This window comes from Mesocricetus auratus, unplaced genomic scaffold (genome assembly GCF_017639785.1).
Source record: "Mesocricetus auratus isolate SY011 unplaced genomic scaffold, BCM_Maur_2.0 Super-Scaffold_100009, whole genome shotgun sequence".
NCBI lineage: Eukaryota > Metazoa > Chordata > Mammalia > Rodentia > Cricetidae > Mesocricetus > Mesocricetus auratus.
The window spans coordinates 67,096,006-67,108,025 of NW_024429193.1; the positions used below are offsets into that span (position 1 = coordinate 67,096,006).

Below are 12,020 nucleotides of genomic sequence, written 5' to 3' on the forward strand. Positions count from 1 at the left end.
ACATCAGTTCTAACTTGTCTTATCTGCTCTCGATCCATCCAATGACCCAACTACTCCTCCAAGTTGGTTCCTGATAAAAAAACGTGTGTCGAGTCTCTGGAATAGTATCTACCTTCTCACATACTAGAATGTACCAGCTTAGCCCATACTTTTTCATGTAGGTGTATCTTCTAGTCCCAGCTTATCTTTCTTGAGCTTTGAGACTGTTTCTGGTGACCCAAGAGTCTCAGCACCTAGCACCTCACCTCCCACTACCTCTGCTCAAAGGTTTCCAGACTGCTTCTGAGTGCTCTGATAACCAAGGTCTGGACCTTGGAGAGTCCAGGTCTATGGAGCAGGCTTGGGGAGAGGTGAGAACCTTGCAGGTCCCCTGAGCAGGCTTTCTTGGCCCTCACTCTACCCAGCAGTGACACAGACGAGCAGAGGGACATGGTAAGGAATACCTGCTCTCTTTAAGCTGTGCACACCCATAAGGCAGATGACGGCCATCTGGAAGATGAGGAGGTCAGGGAGGTAAGCATATCCACTTTCACATTCTTCCTCATCCTCGTTTGTGAGGCCAAGGTTGGGTGAGGAGGGTAGGTAGAAGAGGCAGAGGTTGAAATCCTCTAGGACTGACTGGCAGAGTGAGGTGAGTTCTGAGTCAATGGAGCTATGGGAAGGCAGGAGGGACATGATGTCAGTGTTGGGGTGGAGGTGGCAAAGAACTGACAATTCAAGTCACAGACCAGGGATGAAGTTCAAGGGTAAAGTATTTTCCGAGCACACATAATCAGCTCCAAGCACATTAAACAAATAAATGAATGAATGACTAAATAAGTCAAGTAGGCATGAAGGTACATGCCTTTCAAGATTTATTTATTTATGTATTCCTGCAGGCCAGAAGAGGGCACCAGATCTCATTACGGATGGTTGTGAGCCACCATGTGGTTACTGGGAATTGAACTCAGGACCTTTGGAAGCGCAGCCAGTGCTCTTAACCTCTGAGCCATCTCTCCAGCCCGGTACATGCCTTTAATCCCAGCACTTGGGAAGCACAGGCAAACAGATTTCCACGAATTCAAAGCCAGCCTGATCCACTAGCTACACAGTTTCAGGCAAACAAGGTAAGACCCTGCTTAAAAAAAAGGAAGGACTAGAGTCCTATAGTCTAAGGATCCTATAGACACTGTGGGGATTTGGGAGGAGGGACATAGACCCATGTCAAAAGAAGGTAAAATTGAAGTTCCCTAGTAAATAAGCAAGGCCCTGCTTCAACTGGTAAAAACAACAAACAAAACAGTGATTGAGGGCATTTCAGACTCAACATGAAACAGGGTTAAAAATGCACAGGAAAGAATGTGGGTGTCTATTCAGTCACTACTTCAGCATCTAGTAAGCACTCTCTGTGTCGGCCAGGCTGTGCCCAGACACAATAGTGAGGAATACAAAGATGAACTGGCAGCCTCCCCCACAGAAAGCACAGTCCAGCCAACGTTCCTTCCTTGACCAGGTGAGGAGCAGTCCAGGCCAGGCCTGCCTCATGCCACTGCTATTCACACCCGCTTCTACTCACCTACTTTTGGGCTGTAACAGGCTCTGTAGGTACATGAAGTTCACCAACAACCTCTTAATGTCTTTACATCTGGAATGAGACAAACCCAGAGTACATGCTGAATGGCTCCATAGCCCCTGTGGTCCCACTGCAGAAAACCCCTCCCCCACAGATCTCACTTACCGCTTTTTGCTGGGGGAGAGCTTCCTGGTCTCGGACTTCTTCAGCTGATGGTACATTTTGGCTGCCTTGTCATATAGCCTCTTGAGATTCCCATAGGCTCCCTCAAAGGACACCTCCGACTGGATGCTGAAGGAGAAACAGGGGTAAACTACTGCATCTGGACAGAGGAATAGGAGGAAATGGGAAAGGTCACCTGCTAAGGACTTTAGAAGCCATTACTAGTAGAGGTTGTTTCAGCCTCAATTTCTTTGTATGTTCTTGGGGTAAAGATTCTGAACCATTATTCCTGGACACATGGACACAGACACACGCATACTCACACTCGCAGATTCATCCAAGTAAAGTTGGTATCTTCCTTACTTTCTTTTCTATATAAAAGGGGGCAATCAGAGGGCTGGAGAGATGGCTCAGCAGTTAAGAGCACTGGTTGCTCTTCCAAAGGTCCTGAGTTCAATTCCCACCACCTACATTGTGGCTCACAACCATCTGTAATGAGAGCTGGTGCCCTTTTCTGGCCTGCAGGCATGCATGCAGGCAGAATACTGTATACATAATAAAAAAAAAATAGCCGGGCGTTGGTGGCGCACGCCTTTCATTCCAGCACTCGGGAGGTAGAGGCAAGCAGATCTCTGTGAGTTCAAGGCCAGCCTGGACTACAGAGCGAGTTCCAGGACAGCTTCCAAAACAATACAGAAAAACCCTGTCTTGAAAAACCAGTAAATAAATAAACAAAAAATAAATAAATAGATCTTTTTTAGAAAAGGGACAGCAATTAATCCTACTTTGTTATAAGTTTAACTTTCCAACCCTGAAATACATTATCTCAACTTATAACAGGGACAGCACTGTATAAACATTTACTACAACTTAAGCAGATTCACCTGCACTATTTGTTAATGCTGCAACACTTAATCCAGGTCAGGCACACAGCACAACCTAATGCTATCTACATACAAAGTTAAGAAGAAGAACCTACCGCCTTTAATCCCAGCACTTGGGAGGCAGAGGCAGGCGGATCTCTGTGAGTTCGAGGTCAGCCTGGTCTACAAGAACTAGTTCCAGGACAGCCTCCAAAGTTACAGAGAAACCCTGTCTTGAAAAACCAAAAAAAAAAAAAAAAAGAAAACCAAAAAAATAATGTTTTTTTTGGGGGGGGATTTCGAGACAGGGTTTCTCTGTAACTTTGGAGGCTGTCCTGGAACTAGCTCTTGTAGACCAGGCTGGCCTCGAACTCACAGAGCTCTGCCTGTCTCTGCCTCCTGAGTGCTGGGATTAAAGGCGTGAGCCACCAATGCCCGGCAAAATGAGAGCCTCTTTTGTTTTGTTTTATCCAGACAGGGTTTCTCTGTAGTTTTGGAGCCTGTCCTGGAGCCTCAGAGATCCTCCTGACTCTACCCCCTCCCCCCAGCACTCGGGAGGCAGAGGCAGGTGGATCTCTGTGAATTCGAGGCCAGCCTGGTCTACAGAACAAGTTCCAGGACAGCCTCCAAAACAATACAGAGAAACCCTGCCTCCAAAAACAACAAAACAAAAAGTAACAAAAAAGTCAGGTGGTGGTGGAACATGCCTTTAATACCAGCATTCAGGAGGCAGAGGCAGGTGGATCCGCGAGTTTGAGGCCAGCCTGGTCTACAGAGGGAGTTTCAGGACAGCAAGAGCTATTACAGAGAGAAACCCTGTTTTGAAAAAGGAAACAAAAAACAAATTTCCTTATACAGAAAGCCAGCCATCCTAGCTGATATGTATACTTAAAATCTAGTTATCAGAAGACAGAGGAAGGGGACCACTGCAAGTCTGAGGTCAGCTCCAGCTGCACAGTGACATCTAGGCCAGGCAGCCACAGTACACAGCAAGACCCTGTCCCTAAAGCAAGCCAACATGGACACAAAAGAGCAAGCTGACACTCACCATAAGTGAGTCACTACTTCAGTGTCTCAAGGGCCTGTAAATCTACGTGGCTCTGTAACACAGCGGGGCTGTGTCAGGCAGGGCACCCTTGAAGGAAGAGACCCTCAAGCTAGCATGCCTGTATCTCGTTCAGAAGCTGGTGACAGTCGGAAAACTGGAGATGGGGGAGCGGGAAAGCAGAAATGACAGATGAGAGCAAGCCTGTGGGCTGGGGAAGGACTGACACACTTACCAGCGTAAGTAGCAGTACATGGCTTCCACACTGTAATACTTGCTGCCTGCGAGGGTGCCCAGCTGGTTGAAGGGCATTCCTGGAGGCAAAGAGAACTCATGAGTGTAAGTCTACAACCCTTAGTGACGGTTGCCAGGCCCAACCAACAGTAAGCATCAGAGAACTCCAGGGGGAAAGCTAGGCTGGCAGGCAACACCGAAACCTCAGGTGACCAGCACATCAGTCTTCCTGCTCCGAAAAAAATCACAACCTTTCTTCCCTTCATTCCATTTTGGTTTTCCAGAATTTACATGAACCCCAGGGTGCATTCCTTCAGTTACACTGTGACTCTCCTTTCTTCTAGCTTGATTTGTTTGAGGAAGGGAGGGAGGATCTCAAGTAGCTCAGGCTGGTCTCAAAGTGGTATATAGTGAAAGACGATCTTGAACTTTTGAGTTTCCTAATTCTACCCCTCAAGCACTGAGATTGTAAGTGTGCACCACCAGGCCTGGCTTCTACAGTGCTAGGGATCAAACATGGGGCTTTTATGCATGCTTGGCAAGAACTCTACCAACTGAGCTGCATTCCCAAACCCTGTAATAGAATCTCATCCTTCCTCCCACTATGCCTTCTGTGGGACAGAGACCTCAGACTAGAGGAACCATTTCTCCCTTCTTCCCTGTTAAGATTGTCCATTTCTCTTCCCTTTCCTTTATCTTCTGTGTGTGTCATGAAGGGAAGAATATATAACCATGCTGAAATATGAGAATGGGAGAATCGAGGGCCTGGAGATATGAGAGAGCACAAGGCCTATCTATGACCAGCAGAACTGGCTTACATCTAAAGAGAACACTTACCAATCTGGGGAGCTACTGACAGGGCTTGATAGTAAAATCTCTCAGCCAGCACCTCAGTGTCCACACCAGCCAATTCATTCTGATAGCGTGCTATATGAGAGACAAAGAAAAGGGAAAAAAGTGATGATTTTATATTTTAGAAAACTCCCTGAGTCCACCATGAAAAGCTGTAAAGAGCCTGGGAGGCAGGGACATGAACTATCACACAGACTATAGGGTCTTTGATGCAATCCTAAGTCTGTGTAACTGTACAAAGTACTCAACTCTCTTCCTTGCTAATGATTCAAAATGTAAAGAATCAGCATCTATAAAGTGAGCGGCCTCATCTTGACTGTCTCTTCTCAATGCAGGGAACTGCTACAAATATAATTGCTTGCAAAAATCTCTGGTATTTGGTTCTGGAATGCAATTGGTTGACTCTACAGAAAGACAGTGGCCTGGTTAATGATTCTGTGCACTCTAGTGACCACAAGTAGACCAGAAATGCAGTGGGGACAGAGCCAGAGGACCTTCAGGTCAATGAAATACAATAAGCCCAGCAAGTCCACACCAACATCCCAATAAGGAATGAAGGAATGACGTCTACAAAGACTACAGACTCAGGGCTATAAAGCACAAGAGCATCGTTGCAGCCTCAGCATCACTCACCATGCAGTTAAACACTCTCTGAGATTCTTGATGCTCAAGTTCCTACTCACCTAGGAGCCCAGAGAGATAACAGAAAGCCTCCAAGGAGAAGGACCCATGTTACAAACATTCCTGACCTACTGAAATAGTGATCATTCCGACTACTTCAAATGTCAAAGGCATTTCCCCATTCCTGGCTCTCCACAGGCATGAAAGACAGAGCCCTGTTACCAACTGTTTCTTCAGCTCTCCAGTATGCAAAAGATGGTACCAACAACTGAAGCAGTCTGCACTTTCCCATAGTCCAAAACACAGGAAATACAAGGTGAAGAATCTTACACAAATCCCCCAGGTACACCAGACATCGGTGGCATGCCATCTGCGCCCAATCCATCTCCTTCCCTGAAGCAGATACTGGCTTCTTACATCCTGAAAGGGGTTGGGGTGAGAGGACAAAGAGACAGTTATTTTGTTTGTTTGTGACAGGGTTTCTCTGTGTAGCCCTGTCTGTCCTGGAACTTGCTCTGTAGATCAGGCTGTCCTTGAACTCAGAGATCCGCCTGCCTCTGCCTCCCGAGTGCTGGGATAAAAACATGCCCCCCCTCCACTCAGATATTGATTTAAGTTCATTCCTCTACTGCCACCCAGGTAGAAACATCTCCTAAGCTGGGAGGAGATGCTAGGCCAGCCTCGCAACTGTCTGATGGATGCTAGGGATCCAAAATCAGGTCCTTATGCTTCTATGGCAAGCGTTTTACCCAGCTCCTCCTTTTCTTTTTTCAACAATATTTTAAGTCCACAAAGCACAAATGCTCTACATCTGACAAGAACATGTCAGGTGGTAACATGGATATGGCTTCCAGCTCTGACTCAGAAGTCTTACCTCCTAGTGACAGCGGGGCAAGGATCTGGAGGAGGGAGGAGTTACCAAGAGAAGGGGAGCTGAGCTAAAGGGAAATCCGTGAGCTACAAAAGTAAAGCCACTGCTGTCAGGACCTCAGTTGGCTGCACTTCTAGAAAGGCTGTCAACAATTTTCCCAACATTTCTGAAAATTTTAAAACCTTAACCAAATACTGGAAAACAGTCCCTAAAGCTAAAAGTAACAGGGCCAGCAGAGCTCGACTGAAAAAAGAAAAGGAAGGTTATTAGCATCTTCCAGAGCCAGATCTACACCAGCGCCGTGTCCTCTCAGCCTCCACATTAGTTCACAATCTGGGCCTCTATTCCTTAAAACCTTCACTGCAAGTAACTCAAGCTTGTCTGGAGAAATCTAATTGTACAGATCGTTTGAAGGTGTTCCATTTGCCTGGCTGGTCACTAGTTAGTCAAACCTTGAAGACGAGGCAGAAGAACCCATTCTTCAAGCCCTTTTAGGTGTCACTGACCTATGAGGGGGTCAGTGACATGAGTCCAGTCAATGCAGCACTGCAGCTCAAGCTGGTAATGGGACTGGATATAGAGAAGCAGATGCTGGTAGAAGCCAATGCCCGCGACCAAGTGCGTCCTGTAGGCACATTCCAAGGTGCTGCGGCTGTGGATGTGCTGGAGATAAGAAAGGCAAAGAGCACGCTCAGAGACCACGCCCTCTGCTGCAACCTGCTCATCTAACGGGAAATAAGCTTCTGTTCCTGCCTCCAGAACCCTAGGCACATCTCTCTTCCCGCACAAGTTACCGCTACAGTCTGAGGGCGACCTCTCTGTACAGCTTTCTCTTTCCTCTCTTCTGTCCATGTGTGCCGGCCCATCCCAGCTCCCACCCACCACCCTCCCCACCTCCAAGCAGGCTCTGCACCTACTTTTCTAACTCTTTTCCTCCCTCAACTTCACCTCTTTAGACAGGTTTTGTTTCAAGTCCTAGGGCCTCCCTTACCTTTTTGTTAGTCTTGATGAGCTGGATAACTTCATAGTATACCTTTCTCCACAGCAGCTCCTCAGCCTTCCTCCCATAGTCTACTGGATGCAAGAACATAAGCTTCACACAGAGCTCACGCAGCCTGGAGAGGATAAAGAAGCATGAGGCAGTCATCCCTTGAAGAACATACAGAGCTAAGGGCAAGGTGTGGCTTTTACCAACACCAACAGATCTCTGTTTCCTAAGAGACATCAGGGCTAATGACCCAGAACTATAGCCTAGGAAATAAGAAGAGCCCCCCAAAAGACAGCAGCAGGAAGTAATGAGAATTTTAACACTCTTCATTCCCTCTACGTTCTCTTCTCCATTTTATTTCCCCCTTTCCCTTCATATGCCCAACCCCCTTCAATTCAGATGCCATTCTTATGGTACCAATCCAGTAGATGTACAAGCTGCAGATGGAATGAAGGATTCCCATCTCGTTTCTCAGAAAAGCCAGAGACTTCATGGTTCAGTAGCATACCATGAGATCAGGAGGTTAAAGGTAATGCACATTTATTTATACCCAGCACAGTTACTGGTAGAGACGGGCAGTAAACTCTAGTTCAGAGTCCCCAGCTTACTTGTTCCTCAGGCTAACATTCTCTGGTTTGAACACTTCTTGATAAGCAGTTTTGTTGCAAAGGAGAAGGTCTAGCCGATGCACCGCCTCCACCACAGCCCTGCAGGGAAACAAAAAGACCCCTGAGCCCAGAGTTTAAGTGTTGGGACACTGGTTCTAAAGAAAAAGCTGAAAGGTGGGGGAAAGGGAAGGGGAAATAAAGGGAAGGGAAGACTTGGGGTTAGGGAAATGAAAAGGCAGGCTGTAGGCCGAGCTCTATAAAATATGAAGACAGACTTCTGTAGCCACCAATAAAGGGACACATGACAATGATGGAAAGACCTTTGTACCATTTGAGGGAGATGCTATTGGCATTTAGTGGATGCTGCTAGAAACCTTTTGCTGCACAGATGAACCCACCAAATAAAAAATTATCCTCTGGCCGGGCGTTGGTGGCGCACACCTTTAATCCCAGCACTCGGGAGGCAGAGGCAGGCGGATCTCTGTGAGTTCGAGGCCAGCCTGGTCTACAGAGTGACCTTCAGACAGCCTTCAAAACAATACAGAGAAACCCTGTCTCGAAAAATCAAAAAAAAAAAATTATCCTCTGGGGTACATGGTGGTGCATATTTGTAATCCCAGGACTTGGAAGGCTGAAGTAGGATTACTTACACTGAGGACTTTGAAACCAAACAAGCCTGGACAATGAATGTACCAAGGCCCAGTTTAAGAAAATTATCCTAGCCACAATGTCCAAAGTGTTATGGTAGAGAAACCCTCCTAATACAAAGAGTACAGGCCACCAGATACAGAAAACCTAGGGTTCTGACCCTGGTAAATTACCTAGCATCTTAAAGGTCTTAATAAAAAGATTTCATAGTGTGGGTATTCAGAATAGTTTTATAAGATTTAAATGCAACAACTTATTTACAGCTTCAGCAATTGGTAAGCATTCAATAAAGAATGGTGGAGTGAATTATTATTATATAAAGGGTTTATTATCTCTGACATAAAAGGAAGGCATTCTCAGACTGGGAAAATGACTAAGTGGGTAAGAATAATTACTGTGCAAGCATGAGGATCTGAGTTTGAATTGCAACACACACAGAGTGAGTGCATGACTATGAATACCTGTAATTCATTCATGTACAAACCCACATATATATACATGTACAAACACATAATAAAAATATTCCTAAGAAAAACAAACAACAACAAAAAACTACAGGTGCCTTGGGCTGGCAAGATAGGACACTTGCTATCAATCCTGATAACTTGAGTCTGATCCTGGAGACCCACATGGTGGAAGGAGAGCACTGACTCCTTCAAGGTATCCCTGACTCCATATGAATGTCATGACCATTGGCATTTTGTGGATACTGCTAGAAACCTTTTGATGTACAGATGAGCCCACAAAAATAAAATACTATCTACACATATCCACAAATACACATGTGTGTGTATACGTACACATGTATGCTTACAGATTCCTTTGAAGGTCAGCAAAGGGTGACAGGCACCCTGAGCTAGTGGTTTTGTTTTTGTTTTTTTTGGTTTTTCGAGGCAGGGTTTCTCTGTATTGTTTTGGAGGCTCTCCTGGAACTCGCTCTGTAGACCAGGCTGGCCTCGAACTCACAGAGATCCACCTCCCTCTGCCTCCAGAGTGCTGGGATTAAAGGCGTGCACCACCAATGCCCGGCCTGAGCTAGTGTTACTGGCCACTGGAAGAGTAATATGTGCTCTTATTTCTCCATTCACAGACACACACATACATATATTCACATGAATACATGTATATGGTTATTGGTACTATATTCACTATAAAAAAGAATTAGAGTCATCCTCATTGTCCACTAACAGATAAACAAGTAGCTAAAATTCAGTATACACAAAAAATGGAATACTACTTAGCTATAAAGAAATATGAAGGCTGGGCAGTGGTGGCGCAAGAAAAATGAAGTTAACAAATTTTCCAGAAAATTAACTCAGACTAATGTTAAGTGAGGTCACAATCTAGGAAAGAAAACCCATATTCTTACTCACATGTGAAATCTGAGTATGAGTGTGTGTGCATATAAAAACAAATGTACCTGTGGGTATAGTGTAAAATGAAGAAAAGTGCCGGGCGTTGGTGGCACACACCTTTAATCCCAGCACTCGGGAGGCAAAGGCAGACTGATCTCTGAGACCAGCCTGGTCTACAAGAGCAAATTCCAGGACAGCCTCCAATGCCACAGAGAAACCCTGTCTCGAAAAACAAACAAACAAAAAGCTAAATATAAGGGAATAAGGAAAGATAAGAGTGTTGCAAAATATCTGTTCACATTGTAAAGATGTGTCTTTGCCAAGGTGCCTTCTGACTGATTTAATAAAGACCTGAATGGCCAATAGCTAGGCAGGAGGTGTAGGTAGAACTTCTGGGCAGAAAGAGGAAGAGTAATCTAGGTGTGCAGGAGATGCCAGGAGACACAAAACAAGTTGGAGGTACAGAACGAAGGAAAAGTTAAAAAACCACGTGTAGAACGTAGATTAAAAAATATGGGTTATTTTACTGGGCAGTGGTGGTGCACTCCTTTAATCCCAGCACTCTGGGAGGATTTCTCTGAGTTCAAGATCAGCCTGGTCCACAGAGTGCCAGAATAGGCTCCAAAGCTACACAGAGAAACCCTGTTTGGAAAAACCAAAAACAGAAAAAAGGGGGAAAAAGGGTTATTTTAAAATATAAGAGTTAGGCCAAGGGGGGCTGGAGAGATGGCTCAGAGGTTAAGAGCACTGGCTGCTCTTCCAGAGGTCCTGAGTTCAATTCCCAGCAACCACATGGTGGCCCACAATCATCTGTAATGAGATCTGGTGGCCTCTTCTGGCCTGCAGGCATACATGAAGTGGTATATACATAATAAATAAAATCTTAAAAAAAAAAGTTAGGCCAAGCGTTGGTAGCACATGCCTTTAATCCCAGCACTGGGGAGGCGCAGGCTGATCTGTGAGACCAGCCTGGTCTACAAGAGCTAGTTCCAGGACAGCTTCCAAAGCCACAGAGAAACCTGTCTCGAACCCTCCCCTCCAAAAAATATAAGAGTTAGTTAGGAACAAGCCTAAGCTATAGGCTAAGTTTGCATAATTAATGTGTCTCTGTGACTGTTTGGGATCTGGCTGGCAGGACAGAGAAAGACTTGTTACAAAAGAGTGCAGGAAACAAGTTATGAAAGAGAATATAAAGGTAAGTGTGTTTCTAGTTCTAATTCTGTCATGAGAGTATTTTTTTTTTTTGGGAGTAGTGTGGTTGTTTGAATGCAATTGGCCCCCATAGGCCTATAAGGAATAGTACTATTAAGAGGTGTGGCTATGCTGGAGAGGGTGTGGCCTTGTTGGGGGAAGTGTGTCAGCGTGGGGGCAGGCTTTGAGGTTTTGTTTGCTTAAGCTTCTCTCAGTCTACTTTCTGTTGCCTACATGTCAACATAGCAGCTCCCTCCCCAGCACCTGCCCCATGTCTGCCTGCATGCCACCATGCTCCCTCCCATGAAATGGACTAAACCTCTGAAACTGTAAGCAGATATCGCAATTAAATGTTTTCCTTTATAGAGTTGCTGTGGTCGCTGGGTAGTGATGGTAGAGGCAGGTGGATCTGTGAGTTCAAGGCCATCCTGGTCTACAAAGTGAGTTCTAGGAAGCCAGGGCTACACAGAGAAACCCTGTTTCAAAATAAACAAACAAACAAAAACAAGTTGGTGTATACGTCCATAAATTTAATAGGAAACATGCCAAGAGTATGCATATAAATAAATAAATGCAAAAAACAAACAAAACACTACAAACAAAACTGAGGGACTATGTATAACCCAGCACTCACGAGGTAGAGAAGTACATGACTTTATCTTAAAAAGGGGAGAAGGTGGCATGGCAAGACGGCTCAGCTAAGGGTTAAGGCACTTGCTATGAGATCTAATGACTGAATTCTATCCCTGAGGCCCACATGGTAGAAGAAAAGAATTGACTTCCAGAAATAAGTTGTCCTCTCACCTCCATAGAGGCTCTGACACCCGTATCATGGCAAAAGTATGCCCACACACTTGTGTGTGGCGCATATCTTTAATGCCAGTCCCGCCGGACAGTGGTGGCGCACTTGGGAGGCAGAGGCAAGCGGATCTCTGTGAGTTCAAGACCAGCATGGTCCACAAGAGCTAGTTCCAGGACAGCCTCAAAAAACCACAGAGAAACCAAACAAAAAACAAAAGGCCAGTCCCTC

The 12,020-nt window shown here is 45.5% G+C and overlaps 1 protein-coding gene across 1 annotated transcript in view; it reads right to left on the reverse strand.

Moving 5' to 3' along the window:
* Positions 1-12,020, reverse strand: part of Smg5 (SMG5 nonsense mediated mRNA decay factor) — a 28,225-nt gene that overhangs the window by 12,199 nt on the left and 4,006 nt on the right. Inside the window, exons 2-10 of the mRNA XM_005080118.4 lie at positions 7,797-7,895; positions 7,192-7,315; positions 6,707-6,863; positions 5,660-5,749; positions 4,694-4,783; positions 3,858-3,936; positions 1,718-1,843; positions 1,556-1,624; positions 444-652 (exon numbers count right to left, since the gene is read on the reverse strand). Of these exons, the coding sequence (XP_005080175.1) occupies positions 444-652; positions 1,556-1,624; positions 1,718-1,843; positions 3,858-3,936; positions 4,694-4,783; positions 5,660-5,749; positions 6,707-6,863; positions 7,192-7,315; positions 7,797-7,895 (1,043 nt within the window). The remainder of the gene's footprint in view (positions 1-443; positions 653-1,555; positions 1,625-1,717; positions 1,844-3,857; positions 3,937-4,693; positions 4,784-5,659; positions 5,750-6,706; positions 6,864-7,191; positions 7,316-7,796; positions 7,896-12,020) is intronic.